Source organism: Embiotoca jacksoni, unplaced genomic scaffold (assembly GCF_022577435.1).
Source record: "Embiotoca jacksoni isolate LCO1_2020_lvr unplaced genomic scaffold, fEmbJac1.0.p SCAF_1, whole genome shotgun sequence".
In the NCBI taxonomy this organism is placed as follows: domain Eukaryota; kingdom Metazoa; phylum Chordata; class Actinopteri; family Embiotocidae; genus Embiotoca; species Embiotoca jacksoni.
In genome coordinates this window covers 3302361-3321715 of record NW_027185229.1, presented here as the reverse complement: position 1 = coordinate 3321715, position 19355 = coordinate 3302361, and the positions used below count along the sequence as shown (strand labels likewise).

The 19355-nt window shown below is 40.7% G+C and overlaps 2 protein-coding genes across 3 annotated transcripts; one reads left to right on the top strand and one right to left on the bottom strand.

Moving 5' to 3' along the window:
- Positions 1 to 3144: 3144 nt before the first annotated feature.
- LOC138202256 (uncharacterized) lies at positions 3145 to 10314 on the top strand. Its single transcript, XM_069156132.1, has 6 exons — positions 3145 to 3365; positions 3658 to 3732; positions 6209 to 6244; positions 6519 to 6680; positions 6823 to 6906; positions 7462 to 10314. Exons 1-6 carry the CDS (start codon positions 3267 to 3269, stop codon positions 7990 to 7992), a joined length of 987 nt encoding a protein of 328 aa, XP_069012233.1. The 5' UTR covers positions 3145 to 3266; the 3' UTR covers positions 7993 to 10314.
- On the bottom strand, positions 10308 to 18006 carry avil (advillin). 2 transcript variants are annotated; one of them, XM_069156088.1, is made up of 19 exons: positions 17947 to 18006; positions 17700 to 17774; positions 17345 to 17541; positions 17160 to 17268; positions 16958 to 17068; positions 15920 to 16125; positions 15753 to 15831; positions 15558 to 15656; positions 15315 to 15468; positions 15082 to 15182; positions 14141 to 14278; positions 13870 to 14028; positions 13590 to 13769; positions 12399 to 12556; positions 12168 to 12312; positions 11886 to 12074; positions 11742 to 11810; positions 11447 to 11557; positions 10308 to 11011 (listed from the first exon to the last, which is right to left on the bottom strand). In XM_069156088.1, exons 1-19 carry the CDS (start codon positions 18004 to 18006, stop codon positions 10898 to 10900), a joined length of 2454 nt encoding a protein of 817 aa, XP_069012189.1. In that variant the 3' UTR covers positions 10308 to 10897. The 2 variants fall into 2 exon arrangements, with proteins under 2 accessions (XP_069012189.1, XP_069012200.1); XM_069156099.1 differs by having other exon boundaries at positions 11447 to 11572; positions 11757 to 11810.
- Positions 18007 to 19355: the final 1349 nt, after the last annotated feature.

The following is a 19355-nucleotide window of genomic DNA, read 5'->3' as shown; positions in this document are numbered from 1 at the left end:
GGGGCTCTTTATATATCTCAGCTGCCCGGTGTCGTAATCCGTCTCCATTGGCTAAGATTGCAACAAAAGGCTTTTAGGTCTGTCACCAACTCAAGAGGGACAGAGCGAAGGGAGGGTGAGCGCACTGTTATGAGAGTATAAATGTTTTTACAGTGCACAAACAATGTCTCACGTCAGAGATATTGACCAATTAGGTTATTAGGATGATGCCAGACTGTGGCTCACTGCGCCTGTTGTTACAAATGTTTGTTTTATGGTTTATATTCAGAAAAGCTTCTTGGATTTCTCTCGAATTCACCATATCCTCCTCTAAATCACAGAAATAAACATTTATGGTGCATTTCAACATGAAACCCACTGAATTATTCACGTAAGATCGTTACATTAATATTATTTGGAAGTTGCACGTGCTTGTCCAATGCAATGCTTTCCAAACTGTGCGACAAAGTGTCTCTTTAAAGCAGCCAGAAAAGTAACTACTGATCTTTTCTTACAAACCCAGGAGATCTAAATGCCCAAGAGTGGACTAAAAAAGGATGAACATTACATAGGTAATATCAAAATTATGATTAATATCCCATATTAAGATATTTTCAGTCATGAAGTTGCAGCAGGTATGTCTTTATTTCAATGCAGATAGACTAAATAATGTTTATAGGCCCATTTAAAATTATATCTAATCAATGAAGCCTAATAAAAACGTCACGCATTTTATTTAAATTGTCTCTCCGGGATTTATTATGAATTGTGGCATTTAAATTTTGTGTCATCCCACAATGAACAAACATGTCAGGATGTAATCTAAACGTTGCCCAGGAACAGCGCACTCCTGTTTATGTGTGTATTATTGTGTGATTTGTAATACAAGTTATGATATGACTACAGTTGCATGTTTCAGAGCAGCGAGTTGCTTGTGTGTCATTACTGACCCACTAGCGCCGTCTGCTGGAGAGAAGATTGGATGTTGGAGCTGCAGCCCTCTGCTCACTGGGGTCAGACTGAGCATGTCTGGAGTTTGAAAACAGGCAGCCGGAGGTCATTAGGTCACAGTCCTCCCCCTCAGCTGGTTTAAATATTGCTCAAATTCAGACTGATTAAGCAAAGTCACTGAGGTTGTTTGTACCTGAAATGAATCCTCTGTCATCTGTTAAAGGGGCACTTCACCAATTTTATAGCCAAAGTCAATTTACTTGTCATAAGAAACGGACCACACTAATTCAGTCAAATCTGAGGAAATTGTTCATGCTGTGTTTTAGGACGTTTTGATGAATGTGAGGACAAAAAGTCCACAGAACTTGATGACTTTGCATAAACAAACCAAATCTGTCTCGTGCAAGTCTGCCGGCGTCGTACAATACTGAAGCATGAAAATGAACTTTTAATGGTTGAAGACAGACATTAATGTGTGGTTAACATTTTTAGTGCCACTTTCCTTCCTTTTCTTTATCTCTTGTTAAAAAAAAAAGTCCTAATTGGCAGTTCAGCTGAATCAAAACCATAAACTACTGAGCGCTGAAGGGATCAGACGAGACTCTCTGCTCACTCTTTTTTATTTCCACCAACACGTCCCTGCTCTGCCTGTTTGTATGTTAGACAAAATGTGAACCATTTATACAAAGTTTCCCAACCCAACATTTCCATATGAATATACTCTATATGAATGGAACATCTGTATTTACTTGAATGGTCATTGAACAAAAGCTATAAATAACAGGGCCAGTCTATTTCAGAATTAAACATCAAATAACAGGCCGGTGTTTGTCACCACTGACAGTGAGCAGCAACCACTATTTTAAAGCTACACTCCGACAAAAAGTATTATTCAGAGGAAAGCTGAAAAGAGTCCAGACATAATTCAAAGTAGTTGTTTTTAACCGTATGCTTGTTTCAAAAACAACAGCAATGTCATATTTCCATCATTATTTCCACCATTCGAGTTTGACTGATGCTTCTTGACTGATGTCATCTCTTTGCGCCTGTCATGGTCAGTAATTTCTTTGTAAATTTAAGTCGGCTTTGTATTTTTAGCTCATTATTTTTGTCTAATCTGCCCTGATGCAATTTTTGTTTACAAAGCCAAAAGGAAAACAGAAATCTTATTTTTATTTCTATATTCCGATTTTCAATGCCAATAAATGGCTCTTCTTCTTCATAAGGAGCATATGTACTGTATATTATTAAACTTTAATGAGGCTCATACTATAATAGCGGCATAAAATGAAAAGAAAACGGCAATCAAATGGTTCTTTGCAAGCATTTGTATGACGATTAATAATCTGCTAAACTGTTATGATTGGGACAGCTGTGTTCACAGCCCAGAAGATCTGCCCAAGATTGATAAATAAAAGAGATTCATGGATATAAAATAAATCTGGCCGGCATAGATGAGGTGCTGAACTGCTTTATCTGATCTAATTTTGTTCTATTTTATCTGATATATATAACATGCCGCTTCAGTGTTAATAATCTAATGTTGTCATATATTATATAAAATTAGTCAGAGGGACCAAACAGGACTTTTACTTTAATACTCACCACATTTTACTGCTAATACTTTAATTAAGTAGGATTTTTCCTGGAGGAATTTGACTTTTTGAATATTTTTGCACTGGTATACTGGTACTTTTACTTAAGTTAAGCATCTGAATACTTCTACCACTGTGAAAGTGGAAAGTCTAGAATGTGTGTGCATAATTTTATGGACATTTCCCTATAATTTCATTTAATTTGATCTTTGAGATCTTGGCAGAAAATTGTATTGTGCCTGTATAAATATAACTTATCCTATTTTCTTGAATGAGACTGTCAAAGAGGAAAATTTAATGAGGTAATTGTGACCACTTTCCCTAAATACACCTTCATCTACGATGACCTCCTGTTTCCAGAAGCCATGCTACTAATTGCCCCTCAAACTCACCGTAAAAACATTTTTCAGGCCTCGTCATTGATTCATTTCGGCACGCAGAACTTGCCACGCGCCAGATTGCTTATCTGAACCTTAAAACAAACAAAAACACCTTTAAACGTGTGACGCCACTGCTCCCAGCATGCTGAAAGGCTGATCTTTGACTCCTCCGGTGAGAGTGGGCGGAGTGCGGGCGGTGTTCGAGACAGTTTGTCCCTCGCGGTGTTCCGTAGATCACGGCCTGGGCGGTGCTCATCTTCGTGCGTAGGAAACGAACACCGCCTCAGACCGACAGTACGGAGGTGTAGCTGTTACGTAAACAAAAACAACAAAAAAAAAAAACTTAACATAAACTGCTAAAATGCACTCCGTCGCCATAGACAGCAGCGGCTCGCCAAAGAAACGGACGTTTTCTCGGGGAATAAGCGAGGACGAGTCGCTCCGCAGTATTATAAAAGAGGTGGGGGAAATCACGACGTCATCACCGTTTAACGGCGCCGAGGCTAATTAGTGGCACGTTTCTAAACGGTTTAACGGAAGAAAATCAACTCGGTTTGACTCTTTTATGATATTTTCATTGACTGTTGACTCTAAATTGACTCTAAACAAGAGCGAAGTAAACAAGAGTTTTCTTTTCTCAGGCCCGGAGCTTCACTTCCTGTTTATTAGCCGAGTTAGCTTGTTGTTGTTGTTGTTGTCGTCGTCACCGTCACCGAGTGCGATGCTGAGGTCTGTTCGTGTCTCCTCACCAGACCGAGAGCTCCTCCAGACGTCTGACACGAAGCGACAGCCGAGCGGGGACCCTGAAGAGGCGGAGTGACAGCCAGGTAGGAGCCGGACGAGATGACCGCAGACACACCTGAACACCCGGGCCGAGCGGTGCCTGGTTAGATATGTTCAAACATGTAACCAAAATACTCCACGAGTTAACTACCTGGTTAGATATGTTCAAACATGTAACCAAAATACTCCACGAGTTAACTACCTGGTTAGATGTGTTCAAACATGTAACCAAAATACTCCACGAGTTAACTACCTGGTTAGATGTGTTCAAACGTGTAACCAAAATACTCCACGAGTTAACTACCTGGTTAGATGTGTTCAAACGTGTAACCAAAATACTCCACGAGTTAACTACCTGGTTAGATATGTTCAAACGTGTAACCAAAATACTCCACGAGTTAACTACCTGGTTAGATATGTTCAAACGTGTAACCAAAATACTCCACGAGTTAACTACCTGGTTAGATATGTTCAAACGTGTAACCAAAATACTCCACGAGTTAACTGCCTGGTTAGATATGTTCAAACGTGTAACCAAAATACTCCACGAGTTAACTGCCTGGTTAGATATGTTCAAACATGTAACCAAAATACTCCACGAGTTAACTACCTGGTTAGATATGTTCAAACATGTAACCAAAATACTCCACGAGTTAACTGCCTGGTTAGATATGTTCAAACATGTAACCAAAATACTCCACGAGTTAACTACCTGGTTAGATATGTTCAAACATGTAACCAAAATACTCCACGAGTTAACTACCTGGTTAGATGTGTTCAAACATGTAACCAAAATACTCCACGAGTTAACTACCTGGTTAGATGTGTTCAAACATGTAACCAAAATACTCCACGAGTTAACTACCTGGTTAGATATGTTCAAACATGTAACCAAAATACTCCACGAGTTAACTACCTGGTTAGATATGTTCAAACATGTAACCAAAATACTCCACGAGTTAACTACCTGGTTAGATGTGTTCAAACATGTAACCAAAATACTCCACGAGTTAACTACCTGGTTAGATATGTTCAAACATGTAACCAAAATACTCCACGAGTTAACTACCTCGTTAGATGTGTTCAAACATGTAACCAAAATACTCCACGAGTTAACTACCTGGTTAGATGTGTTCAAACATGTAACCAAAATACTCCACGAGTTAACTACCTGGTTAGATGTGTTCAAACATGTAACCAAAATACTCCACGAGTTAACTACCTGGTTAGATATGTTCAAACATGTAACCAAAATACTCCACGAGTTAACTACCTGGTTAGATGTGTTCAAACATGTAACCAAAATACTCCAAGTTAACTACCTGGTTAGAAATAGAAAAAAACCCCGACATGTTGAGAAGGTTGAATGTAAGAGGTTACAGATCTCTACTTCTTAATTCACTCCTAACTACCGCTTCAATTCATTTCTAACAAATGTTTTTCAACCTGGAAATAAAGCTGAAAAGTCCTGCAAAACAACTTGAAACCAGGCAGTGTAAACCTGCACAGGATGCATATTTATATTGACATGAATATGTATCTTACAGAGCAGCAATAAATATACAGCTGAATTAAATCTTAAACAAATTAAAAACATAAGAGTGGCAGGCGATACTTTATTTTACGTGACTGACTGCGTTTACGTTAATTTACCTGTACAGATGTTTCCTCCGATCTTGACAGCAGGTAAACAAGCTTACAGTCAAGTTGGAGTCTTTGTCTGATTTCAGAATGAAAATATTCGTGAATTCCCATCTTGTTCAATATTTGAGACGAGGCAAAGTGAGTCCAAACAAGACAACCAATCAAAAACTATTACTGTGCAGCAAAAAGATGCAAAGCAACAGAATATATATCATAATTCTACATACAAGCTTTTTACAGATACTAATATATTCAGATGTAATCCCCTTTTCAACACGTTGAATCGTAACTGTAATTTAATGACGTAGTTTTTCCTTCCGGCCGTTTCCAAGTGTTTCTCTCTAATTATTTCCAGATCTTAACCTCACTATGTAAAACACCCTGAGTTGTTGAGTTATGTTGAGATTTGGGGCAATTTAAATCAAATCAAATGGAATTTAAAAAGAAAGAAAAAAACGTGTTCTTCCAGAACGCATAAATGTATTCAATATAAAATACTTTCAAAAATGTTTTCTACTGTAATATTACACTCAGTTTGTTGGGTTCATGTAGATAAAATAAACAGAGTGTCATAGAGCAGTTAAAACGTTTGAATGTTCAGGTTTTGTTGAAACTCTTTTAAAGTATGTACGATCTATATTTATGAGGAAAGCCTAAATAACAAAAACAACTTTGTGAATGATGATGAAGATTCAGGCTATAGTCACTTTTAAAGCCATAATTTTTGTTGTTCTGTATTTATTGTGTTTGAGTTGACCAACAGCGAAGGATCTTATATCTGAACCCGTTTGTCTTCATCGACCTGATTTCAAACCACTCAAGTATTTTTTTTTTTATAAAGGAAAGTAAACACAAGTTTTTCTTTCTCTCCTGCAGTCTGAGCAGGACCTCTTCATGGGACTTCCAGAAATGGTGACTATTTCTCACTGTTGTTATTCTTGTTATTGTCGTTATAAATACCGACACTTATTGCTATTTAAAGTCTCGTTCGCACTTTCAGCTCCAATAATAAATCAGTGCGGTGGAAAATATTCCTCCACATATGGAGGGATTGTCACGCTTCCACATGAGGCTTCCCACATACGGTTGCCTCCGAGAGCTCGCTAAGCACTTGCACTCCCACTGAGCTGGCACGCGTCCCTCTGAAGTTGCCCACACTGATTTTGCGTCTGTGTTTGCGTCGTAGCTGGAGCTGCAGGCCAGCTACGACGAGGCGGTGCAGGAGGTGCGTGGGCTGGAGGTCGAGCGAGAGACTCTGTTGTTCCAGGTGGACGTCCTGCAGGACACGCTGGAGGGTGTCGAGGAGCTGCTGGCCGAAGCCCAGAGGGAAGCTGGACAGGCCGCTTCGGTACGTTACAGCGTCTGAAACACCGCTTTCGCTCCTCGTCCTCTCTGTTGTGGAGTTCGCTGTTCCTGACCGCAACCGAGTTTGACGCTAGCAAGCGGCCGGTTGCCCCTGGTGACGCCGACGTGTCTCTCTGCATTTGCAGGAGCTGGAGCGAGAGAGGGATGCCAAGAGGAAGCTGGAGAGCATGGTGTGCTCTCTGAGGCAGGAGGTGGAGAGATTAACAGAGGTAACGTGTTGCATAACATCACGCAGGCGCTGGATTGGTGGGTAAAGACGATGCCACCTGTTACGCAACAGTTCATCAGGAGTGTGATGACTTGTTGTGATTGAATGAATAACGGGGATGATTTCTTTTCTTTTTTCTCTGCGTATCTGAGAGCTGATTTAGTCCTTAAATCAGACGCGTTTATTATCGTTCCGAATCAAAAGCCAAACGTCGGAGATGCTGGCGATGCAATATTGTTTAAACACGATGAAGACGGCACGTTTCAGAGTGTTGCATTACGTTTTCACCCTTAAAAGTGCCACAGATAGCCGAGTCGGAGACCTCCAGCTCTCTCTGCCCACTGAGCAGCAGTGATACTCAGTTAATTGATGAATCGATCGGCAGAAAATAAATCACAATTTCATGGGCACCCGACACAGTTGGTTTAAACAGGTAGCTCTTGCATAATAACTTCAATTCCCCTCCTTTGACATTTCCAGAGGCAATTTTTTTTAGTAGTGACATTTTTCTTCTTTAGATTTCACAAATAATGGACGATTTGTTTTCTCGCTGCAGGAAAGGAACAACAAACCTCCTGCTCCCGTGAACACGACGGACGAACCGGGACACCAAATCAACACCGATGCCGAGGAATTAATTCACGCTACTCACAGAGAAGACTCCTCGCTGTGTGAACCTCGCAGCAACGGAGGACCGGCTGCTGAAGGGGGACCGGCCGACGGGGCGGAGGACGTGGGAGGCGTCCAGGCGAAGCCGTGGAGGATGGTCAGTAAGTCCCCGGCTCGCACCCCGTCTCTCGCGCTGGACAACCACGTCTCCGTAGACGGGGTCCTCCGGAGGCCCTACGAAAACGGCGTCGAGGACAGACGAGATCCTTCGCCGGACAGGGACGACTCGGACAGCATAAGCGCCTACGAGGATGCGTCGGCGGAAATTCCAGAGCAGGACAGGGTGTTTCCGGGGGACGGAGACGCTTTGGAGCTGCCCGACGATTCAGAGGATCGAGAGAAAAGTCCGACTAACAACCGTCAGGCCGACGGTGAGACGCAGGATCCCAAAAACCCAGACGCCTGCGTTCTGTCTTAACGGTACCTGTTTGATCTACTGCTGGGCACAAAGAAAAAAAATCAAAGGTTATCGTTGATCCTTTGGTGAAATTCAAGAGCTCCTACTTTGATTTGCAGTTTTCCAACATGTGATTTTTCTGTTAGGAAACTCTGAGGTCACCAGGAACACTCAGAGTTGTTGTAATTTGAGCTGCCAAATGAATTGCCAAACATGTGCCGGTTGGTTTCAGCTTCTTAGATGTGAGGATTTGCTGTTTTTCACTGTTACATGTTAAAGTCATTGAGATATCTTTGCTATAAACTGCCGGTGGGACAAAACGAGCAGTTTGATGTCACTTTTTGGGGAACTAAGATGGTCATTTTTCACTGTTTTACAACCTTTTGTAACTTAATAATTAAAGGATGAATTGGGGAAATGGTTAGTCGCAGCCCGTAGTTGTAGTGCACTGTAGTAGAAATGGAAGTTTCAGTTTTAAACTAACAACAAAGAACTCAGGATCCAGATGTTTTACTACCTGGAATTCCACTAATGACTACTTTATGTTATTTGCCAATCGTTTCTTATAAATCTGTCTTAACTTGTTTTTTTAAATGTGGGTAAACGTGGAAAATACTCCACAGTGCTTTGACTCTTTACCTCTTCTAAGAAAGTTGTTTTCGTACACTAAGGAGCTGCCGCGACACAAATCAGGATTTATCTGTATACAAAACTCATTGAGCTCTGTAGGAATTTGGACCGGGACTGTTTGGTTACAATCACAACTACGCATTCAAAACACAGCGAGGTTTCTTTTCCAGATGGGACGAGTCTCACTGACTTAACAATAATCTCGCATCCGAACCAGAGGATATTTGGCCCGGCTGTATTAAGTAGCAGAACCTCTTGTAAAGCAGGTTTACATCATGTTAAGACACTGATCTTTGTAATCCAGCATCAATTACATGAAATTTATGGGGATTTTTATCAAGCATGGAAAAATGGCTCCAATTTACTGCCTCTCCAATCTTGAAAAGAACAGTTATTATTTTTTGTTACGATCCCTTTATCTCTGTTTTGTTGTAGAAAAATGAGGGAGAATAATTTGGCTGCATTTGCACTTTTTAAACGTCTTGTATTGTGGCATAAATCTGTCAGATTACACCAGAAACAACATTCCCTTTACAACCAAACATGTCAGCAAGAACTGACACGGGTTGCTTTCTGTCTGCCTGCAAAGTAACACCGTATGTTTGCACATTTTTTTAGTGGAACTTGCTGAAATTCGTCTCTTTTGGATGTCTTTGATTGCTGTAAACATTTTGTATGTAGTCGCAGTTTTGTATGTTAATTTTTTACAATGTAACATTCCTTCTTTTTTGTGTGCTAGAAGCAACAGTAGACCCCCCCCCCCTCCCCCCTCGCCCCGTTTGTGATCAATAATTAGCATGAGCACCTACGAATGTATAATGATTTCCAAACTGCACATGACATTTATCAATACTGTTGCACGCACATATATATATATACTGAATAATACTCCAATCAAAGGTAATTACTGCAGAAATGTGGGTTTTTGAAGTCATTTTCCGTTTGAATTTTGTTTTGTATCATTCTTTGTTCATTTTGGCAAAATTAAGAAATTGCTTGCATTTTTTTTTTTTTTTTTTTTTTTTTTTACATATCAAACTTGATTAAAATGATTCAACTGAAAATCTCCAACTTGATAAATGATTGTTTTACGGAGGACAAGAGCATAAAGATATTAATACATTTACGGATACTTGAAAACAGGTAGAAGGTCTGCATTTAGCTTCGTATGATGATTTTGATGGTTTAATGCTGCATTTCAATGTTTGTACATTTACTCGTTTGCCTTTTTTTCAATATTTATCACGGACTTGTGTCTCAGCATTAAGCTTTATCTGTTGTGTTGGCTGCCGAAAAGCACAAAGAAATCTGACGCTGTTTTGTCCACAACATGAATTGTAGGAGGTTCTTCTGTTGCTGTGGTCAGTTCATTCATATCAAATCAATCATAACATCCACGGGTGTTAGTCTGCAGCAGATCATTTTATTTTGAATCAGGTAAAAGGATTTTAGTTCATTGTGAATTCAAGTCCAACTGTTCAAATCAAAACACATCTTTAAGTGTTGCAGTGACTGTTCGACATGTTCAGCAGAGTTTTTCACAATTTATCAAGTTGTTTTCATTTTCACACATCAATGCAAAAAAAGTGAAATATGTGTCCTTATTGTAATTTCATGCCTTCTGTTGATCAACATGTTTTGACTTTGGGAATTAAATGTTCAGATGTAAATGAAATACATTTATATCAAAATAAAACGAGTGAATGAAGCGGATGCTGGTTCGTCATTTGTGTTTACATTTAAAATATGGAGGAACGTCATCATAAGCTGCTTTAATGTGGCCTGTCATTCAAAGTTAAATATCAAGGGCTGAGCGGGTCAGATGATGTTGGATGAACGCCTCACGTGTTGACAGATGACAAACTAGTCTGTTCAAAAGGGAAATCAGAGCTTCCTTACGTTTGGTTTGGTGATTATAAGGAAGTTAATAAAAGATCAATACATCTTTGGTCCTGTGCTGGGTTCAATACATAATCTAATTTACCTGTTTATTTAACTTCTGTGATATTTTGCCTCCTACAGGGATCAGAGGATGTAAACAATTACACGAACATGCACAGAAGATATACTGTAGTTTATAGTTATTGAAGTAATCTTCCTACAAGAGCTCAAAAGTCAGCAAAGATGAAAAAATAATGAGTGATTTGAATCAAATGTGTGAATGTCAGAAAGACATAAATAGAAATTTACTAAGAAACATCTAAACTCTGTTCTAAGGAAAATCAGTAGCAGTGGAGATGACACAAAGAAAGCCCTACACTTTACTTTTAACAGGAAATAACTTGTTTCAAAGACATTAAAACATCCCTTTTTCTTTCTTCATGCTCAGCTGTTTCCACGGCGGCAGAGTCACGAAGGCGTCTTTGGTGATCCCGAAAACGCTGCTGAAGTCGGAGTCGGAGAGGTATCTCTGAAAAACAGTTCACCGGACGATTTACAGAAGCATCGTATTAAAGCCTCACAACTAGATGCACATGATAAATTCATAAAAAAAATCTGGAAATAACTGTCTGACCGAATTCAAAATGGCACATTATGATTCAAAATTTTAGAATTGGGGGGGAAATTAATGTAATTTTCTATGGATCTGTGATTAAAAATGTAAAACTTTTCAGTTTAACATACAGTTTATGGAAAATAAAGTTCTCCGTATAAAACAGGTGGTGAATTAATCTTCTTTTGGGCACAAAAAAAAGTAATGTGGTAAAATACAACTTAAACACAAATATATAATTTCTACTTTGAGTGATTTAAGGTGACATTTTGCACACACACACACACACACACACACACACACACACACACACACACACACACACACACACACACACACACACACACACACCTCTTTCTGGGAGGGGTCAACACCTTCAGGCAGCTCACTGCTAGACTTGTTGATCAAAGTGTCGGGTGGAAAAGATGGAAAGTTTGTCTGACTCTGCTCAACACAGTCCTGCTCCTGCAAAGTCACCTGAAAGAAACACAGATTTTGACCTATGTATCATTCCTAATATATCACCTAAAGTTATGAAGGTAGAGTACTTTATAAATACAGGTATGCATCCAGGAAATAGTTAGAAATAAGAGGATTAAAAGCTGAGACTGGACAGAACAAACATAGAAACTTTATCCCATCATACAGGTTTTACAGTGACGGGTGCTGCTCCATCTCCCAGCTCCCTCTTCAGCTCCTCGTAGCTCTTTCCTCCCTGAAACATAGAAATCTTGTTGTTTTTTTGGTTTATTCATGAAAACACAGTAATTCTCTACTCGACGACACTCACGCTCCACTTGGAGGGATCCCAGCCTACGAACCACCCGGTGAAGGTGGGCGGCTCGAACCCTTGCTTGATCAAGACGATGGGGGTGTCTGGATCTCTGTTGCCCGGGTGGGTGCGCAGGTACTCCTGGCTTGTGACCACCGCTTCTTTACGCTCGACCTCGTTGGCCTCTTTACCGATCCAGAGAAACACCTGAAAAAAGCACACACAAAAAGTTAAAATGGTCAAATTTGTTTGGCAGTGGTCATTAAACAAAAACAAAAAAAACAGTGTTACATATCATACCTGGTCCCACGTGTCCAACAGCATGATGTCATCCTCGCTGAGGTCCTCCTGTATGAACTGAGTCACTTCCGTGGTGATGAAACGGCCCGTCTTATTGGAGCACTCAAACAGGCGCGGCTGGTGGTCCAAAACCATCTGCTGTAATCTGTAGACAACAACACAAATGCGTTTCCTCCACGAGTGACTGAAGCACTGGAAGCTTGTCAGTGCAGGTATTAGTTTCATCCTCACTTCTTGTCACTTGCGTACGGAGCTTTCCCTCCAAGCAGCTCCCAGAACTCGAGGGACTCCTGACCCTCGGCCACGATCTCTTCACAGACTCTCTGGGAGCCCTGAATGATCACCGCGCTCACCTGTTTGGCCATGGCTCTCTCATCTCCACTTGACCCCTGGTAAAGACAAAGTTACCTGAAGTCAGTGCTGGAAAGTGTGAGATTATGATATAATTTCATCAAATGTAACGTGGATCAAAAGTAGTGAGTGACATGGCAGATATCCGCGGCCAGACCGGCTGGAAGCGATTCATTTCTGTCTCAGTACTTAGACATAATACGCTATAAACCAACATGAGTTATTGAGCACCAATCTGCAGCTTTAACAGCTTCCTCTCAGCCAGAGGATCATTACAATGGACCCTCATACTGGAAAATCAGGCCACTCAAGGTCCTCCACGCCAAACTAGGAAAAACATTTTCTTACACCACTGTTATGATCATAAAACCAGAATATCTGCAAACTTTCTGTGACTAAATTGAAGAAAACACAACTGTCTTTGCTCTCTCTGCAACAATCCTAATCCTTTTTATTAAAACCTTTGGTGTACTGTTTGATTCTTATTTTTATCATCTGAAAGCTTCATGTACGCTTTCATTTCCTGGTGTTTAGATTAGTGTGATAATCTCCTAACGGGCATAAATCAGAAATCAATCCACAGACCTTAAACTGTACAAAATTCATCAACTAGTTGTCTAAGAAACGTCAGAATAGATCTTTTTTTTTTTTTTTTTTATTCCTGCCGTTTTTACATTGGCTAGTTGATTTTAAGATTTAGTTTTTAGTTTCCTTTAAAGGCCTGGTCACAGACTGTATCTCAGAGTCAATCACTCAAACCCCTCTGGTGCCTTCACGTCAAGGAGCAAGAAGAAGGTGAGCTTGTGCTGTTCAGTCATCTCAGCTATGGAAAGAAGTTACAGATGAACTCAGCTTTGCAAAATCAGTATCCTCCTTTAAATTGCTTTTGAAACCGTAGTTTTACATGAAGCCCAGCTCACACCATGAAAAACAAATGCATAGAAATAGCTGTATGTGTTGGTGTCCACATACCAGATTTATGTTTGCAGCCTTGGACACAGATCCAAAAATACTTCCAACACTACGATGAAGCCTCAGCTTCTCCGTCTCATTACATCAGTGTCTTTTTACCTTCCCACACCACAGGTAGATCCCTGACTGGCTCTTCAGTAGGAACACGTCGTTGGAGTTCAGAGAGGCGGCCAGGGCTGGAACCTCGATGGTCTTTGTGTTGGTTGGGTCGGAGCCATGAACCTGGAACAGTCTCACAGGAGGCTCTGGGTCAGAGGAACCGTTCCTGGATGTTCCTCCCTAACAGAAAAAACAAACAATCTGTAAGTACGACATCCCCAGCTGTTTTTTTGTTTTGTTTTTTCAATTAAATGAATGTAAGTTCAGTAAAGAGTCGTACCTCAAAAACCACCATTTTTCCCTTGAACATCGCCATGAAGTGTCTCGGCTCTTTGCCCATCGTAACCCTCACTTGAACTGGCTCGCCGTTGTACTTCTGATCTAAATCTACGGCCTGAAACGCCGAAGCTGCCAGTTCATCCGGGGTTGTATGACGTCCCTGAAACAAACGGAGACCAAGGTAAACTTCAATAATCAGAAAAATAAAAACAGAGCAGAGATTTCTCTTATGAGAAGCTTAATATTCTACTATAATTGATTGTGTCCCTCACCTGCCATATATACAGCAGGTAGCACTGCTTGTTGTTGACCAGGTAGGTGTAGAGGATCAGGTAGCAGTCTCCTCCGTAGAAGTATCCGTGCCACTGAGGCTCCACAGGCACCAGCTCCACATTCTCAATTCTCCACACCTGGGAACAACCAAAGCAAATTAACAAGGATATTTTATACATCTATTTATTTATTCATTGATTGAATCCTTTTTGTTTTCTTGGCCCTGTTTTTTGCCCACAATTGACATTTTAATGGTTGTTTTATTTTTATTTTTCTGCCTTCTGATGCTGCTGGACATTTAAATGTCCCTGTTTGAATGATTAAAGTATTTATCTATATATCTATCTCTTGTATCTATGAATCACAAATGGCAGAAAATCACTGGTGCACCGTTGAATGAACAAACCAGAGCAGCAACAGCAGCAGGATCAAAATCAAAGCATTTACTGTGTGCATGGTGACCACGGCAGGAGACTCTCCCGTCCAGCTCATCTCTGCAACACCTAACTTCACTCAGTTGTCATTAAACAGGGCTCTACCTTGTCTGCAGCACCAGATAAAGCCATTAGGGGGCTTCAGGGCTAAATACAAGTTGAGGGACCATAGATGCTTTTTTGTACATGTGAAAACAGGAAAAGCATATTGATGAAACGAAATAATAATTGTTATTCCTGTTTTCTAAGTCTGAATGTCTGTTACGAGAGAGGCCTCTTTGTCGGTTGGTAACCCACCCACGTTCGTCTCAGCTCCACTGACAGCTGTGATCATGTAAAGTTTCATATTTTAGAACAATGACATTAACATATTATGACAGTAATCTCCATCAGTGAGCAGTTTTTTTGAACGAATCCAAATCATTTTTAAGGTTTTGTGGATCGACGGCAACCAACACCAGAAATGATTTTAAAGTCAGAGTGCTTTGTTGAATTAAACTTTGTACCTCCACTTGACCCGTGCCGTTGTCCACCATTCTCTCCTGTGCAGCGACCTCCGGCATCACGTGCATCAGAGAGGCATCAAATTTCTCCTGTGTGACATGAGCTGAGAAACAAAATCATAACTCAACAAACAGCTGACTTTTAGTGCAAGAAAATGGTGTCTTTTTTGTTTTATTATTATTATTATTATTATTTAGAGGTCACTTTTACTGTGTGAATTTACGGACATGCGTACCAATTTTCCCCCTCGTGGTGACCTTCCCCAGGCCTTGAGTCTGGTCCTTCACGGTCCACCTCTGGAACAGCTGCTTGAAGAGGGCTGACTCCGCCCCATCATTCACCATCTCCACGTTTGTGGTGACTGGGTAGTTTTTGCCTTTCATGAACTCCTGTAACAACCAGCGAAGTACAACGGAGGAGATAAATAGGTCAGGCTGGATAAATCAAGCAAAAAAGATGAGAGTGAGGAGCCACTCACCAAAGCTCGGGCCATGGCCGCCTGTCTTTCATTTTTGTTTGCTTTCTTCCCCTTCCACACGAAGATCTTTGTTCCTCCCTGGTCCAGGAAGTAGCAGTCCTAAAATATAAAAACAATTAACTTATTTTCAGTAAAAGAGATATTTTAGCTTTTAGTATATGCCTTCTTTATTTGGTAAATATTGCACCAGCTCACATTGTGGTTGAGGAAATCCTGAACCAGCGGCCTTGTAGCGACCTCTGTGACCACCATCAGACCTTCAGCATCCGACACGCTGGAATAAAAGGAGAAACATATTAAATGCAAAAAACCTTTCACTGAATATGGATACATTTAGGATATTGGATAATGGATAAACTCACTGGTAGAGGGTGAGTTTGGCCTTCTGCTCCTGGTCGGCGGTTTCATCGGGAGACCCGGCCGTCAGCACGGAGGTTCTTCCTCCGAGAACGTCGTTCATGATCTCCATGGTCTGAGGAGCGCTGCTCTCCGCGTCACCCTCGACCACTCGGACCTCCGCCCGACCTCCTCTCTCTCTGTCTCGGATGTCTTTGGCCAACAACATGCCCTGAGAAGCACACAGACTTCACACTGTAGTCCGGAATAAAAGTCTGTTTTAAAAGACTATTCACTAACTGAGTTTTGGTAAGTTCGTTTTTTACTTTTTACTTTTGACAAACACAGAAGAGGGACGTAACAAAGTACATTTACTCAAGTAAAAATGTGAGGTCCTCGTACTTTACTTTATTTTATTTTTATCTTCTCCACAACAATTCTACTTTTGGTATTTTTCATGCTTCCTCTCTGGCGACAGGTGGCTGCAGGTATTATGTGTTCCGGTTGTTTGAAACACATTGAGGGAATTTATTCAAATATGGCTACTGAAGGATAAAATGATAAGCTGTTGGAGGTCAAAGGTCGCGGTGTCCTCACAACATAATCCAAAAATGTGCATGCCAATCATGACATTTAATGCAAATGTGTAATATAGGATAAGTGGTAACGTTTTACATCCAGAGAACAAGACTGACGCAAGTTTAACTTTTGGTCTGATACTGAAATGATGACACTATTTTTATTGAGTTTTTATTGGTTGTTTATTTTGTTTTTCTGCCTTTTGATCCAGATTTCTGTGTGTGTATCTGTCTAACTGAAACTGTGCTCATTGTTTAGACCTTCTCTGCTGAAGACGTGTGTGAAGCATCCATGTTTTTAGAGTTTGTTGCTTCTTTGCAGCAACATCTATATTTGTCATGGCTGCAAATTTTTTTTTTTTTTTTTAGCAGAATCCGCTTTATTGTCCAAACATATGAACACGTATAAAAGTCTAGTTTCTAGTTCTATATGAATCCTGCATCCTACAACACACCCAGCCAGCCACACAGTCACCAAACTCTTACTTTAAGCTTTTCCTGTCTGTTAGACTTCGGGCCGTTCCACTGAACGATGGTCTTGCCGATGTCCAACAAGAACACATCTCCCAGGTTAAAGCTCTTCCAGTCCATCTCCACCTAAAACACATCCAAACACAGCACACACACTCTTTATGTGACATCCTCTGTCCCACAGTGTTATAAATAACCACTGTGAATCACGGCTCACCTCCTTGGCAATCACTCTTTTCTTTCCTTTCACATGAAGCAGTCTCTTCACGTTGTATGTGTTGGTTTCGGTGTGTCTCATGCCGGTTGCAATTCCACCTTTCTTATGGCTGAACAGAAACAGGAGGAATTTATGGTTTCTGTTACTTTCATTAAAGGCCTACAGTACCAGCATTTCTCACTCACATTATTCCCTGTTTGAAGTATCCCCTGAAAGTATCCGACTCGTGGTCCTGGACCTCCCGGTGCTGAACCGGGGTGAAGCCCAGAAACTCATCGAGCTGTATGGTGTAAACAGCAGCTGCGCCCTGCTCGTCCTGAGACGACTGGGAGCCGATCCAGTAGTGGATGTCATAACACAGAGAGCTGCTCACTTTCTGGGTCTGGAGAGATACAGAGGTGGAGAAACTTTACGGAGAGGAAAGAGCATTTAGCACCCAAGGAAAGCACATAACCGAAGTCTATGAACAGTAGAGCAGCTTTAACTGGACAACAAGCAGTCCTGGCACCAGTGATTCATCAGGCACCTTCCCAGACTTACCGACAGCAGTATGTAGCAGTCGCCTTCATAAAAGTTTCCATAAGTCTTCTCAGGAACTTGGACCAGCTCCATTTTCTGTTACACAGAGAGAAGAAGGCCAGTCATCTTATTTTCACCGAAGAAAACAACATTTCAGGTTTGAAAACTATTTCCGAGTGACCCTCAATCATCACAGCTCATCTTGGATGAAATCGTTATCTTAATTGGAGAAAACAGGCCATCCGTGCAGCAAGTGACATCGGTTTACCTCAACTCTCCAGATGATGATCCCGGGGTTGTGGGTCACTGCTCTGAATGTGTGCTCCATGTTGCTCGAACGTGCTCAGTTTCTGTGGCAAACTTTGTTTTTCTTTCTCTGAAACAGGAAATCATTGTATTTACAATTGATGCAAACCTCCAACTTCCTTTATTTCAATGCATTGAAAATAATTTCCTTCTGTACTGAACTTTAATTTCAGTAGTTTTAGTCTCTATTCTCTTGATAAACTGCACAAAACACTGACCTCCAGATTTATAATAAACCGAAATGCAAGCTTCAATTTCTATTTCATTTAAAATTATTAAACAGTACAAACCTGGTATTGTTGTATGAAGAGATTCCTATCCGCTTATATGACCTCTCCAACAGCTGATTGTCTGATGACAAAAGCCCCTCACTTCTGGTCCTGACAGTGCTCCTGACAGATTTGCCTGTGTTTGCATGTTTCAGGACCTCTGACGGTGCTCTGCCCAATCGCTGAGGAGGAGACCAAATCCTATAGGCAAATGTGCTGAAAAGAAGGACTGACTCATATTCAAATACACACATATACGCACACACACACACAGTAACACTGATCATCTCGATCACGTCCATCTTTTTTCTCCAAGCCCTCTCGGCCCTACGAGACCACATTCGCTCCATATATGGAAACGTATCCAGCTGTACGAGTAGATTTACTGTCTGTAAGTAAAACACATGTTAATGAGCTTTTACAAGAGTGGAATATTTCCTAAAACAAAACACTTCTTGTAAATAATTCATATTATTAGTAGCCATAGCAGAAGTAACTTTCTTATTATTGTGTACCTGAAATACCCAATATGGCTTAAATACATGACATTAACTACAAGAGATGATATCTTTGGATCTTCTGTATAGTGTAATGTTGTTGTTGTTTTTACCTGCCCAGGGACAGTCTGGACAGTCTCACAGGAGTGCAATGCTGAGTCAGTAATCTTTTGAAAAGCAAAAAAATAGAGCTGCACACCTTTAAGCCGTGTTCAGGAGGCTCAGTCCTTCCCCGGCACAAATATTGTGGGAAAGAAGATTCCTGAAGAATTTGTCTCTTATCTGATATCAACTGCAACCACAGACAAAACTACTTTATATCATTAAAGGTGACTAAAGATCTCCAACAGGGAGATACATGTGTCGTGATTCAATAGAGTGCTCCTGAACACTCCTGAAATCTCTGTTAGTCTGAAAATTAAAATACTTATAACTAAAATAGGCAACTTTTAGGCAAAAGGTTTCCTGCAGGAATTCTCTGAACTAACAAGCCATTCAAGTTTTCGTTTAATGCAGTCTCTACACAGAAACACAGTGTTAGCAGCACATTGAAACCCTGTCAATCAAGGGCTACTAAAATTATTTGATAACTCATAATCCTGCAT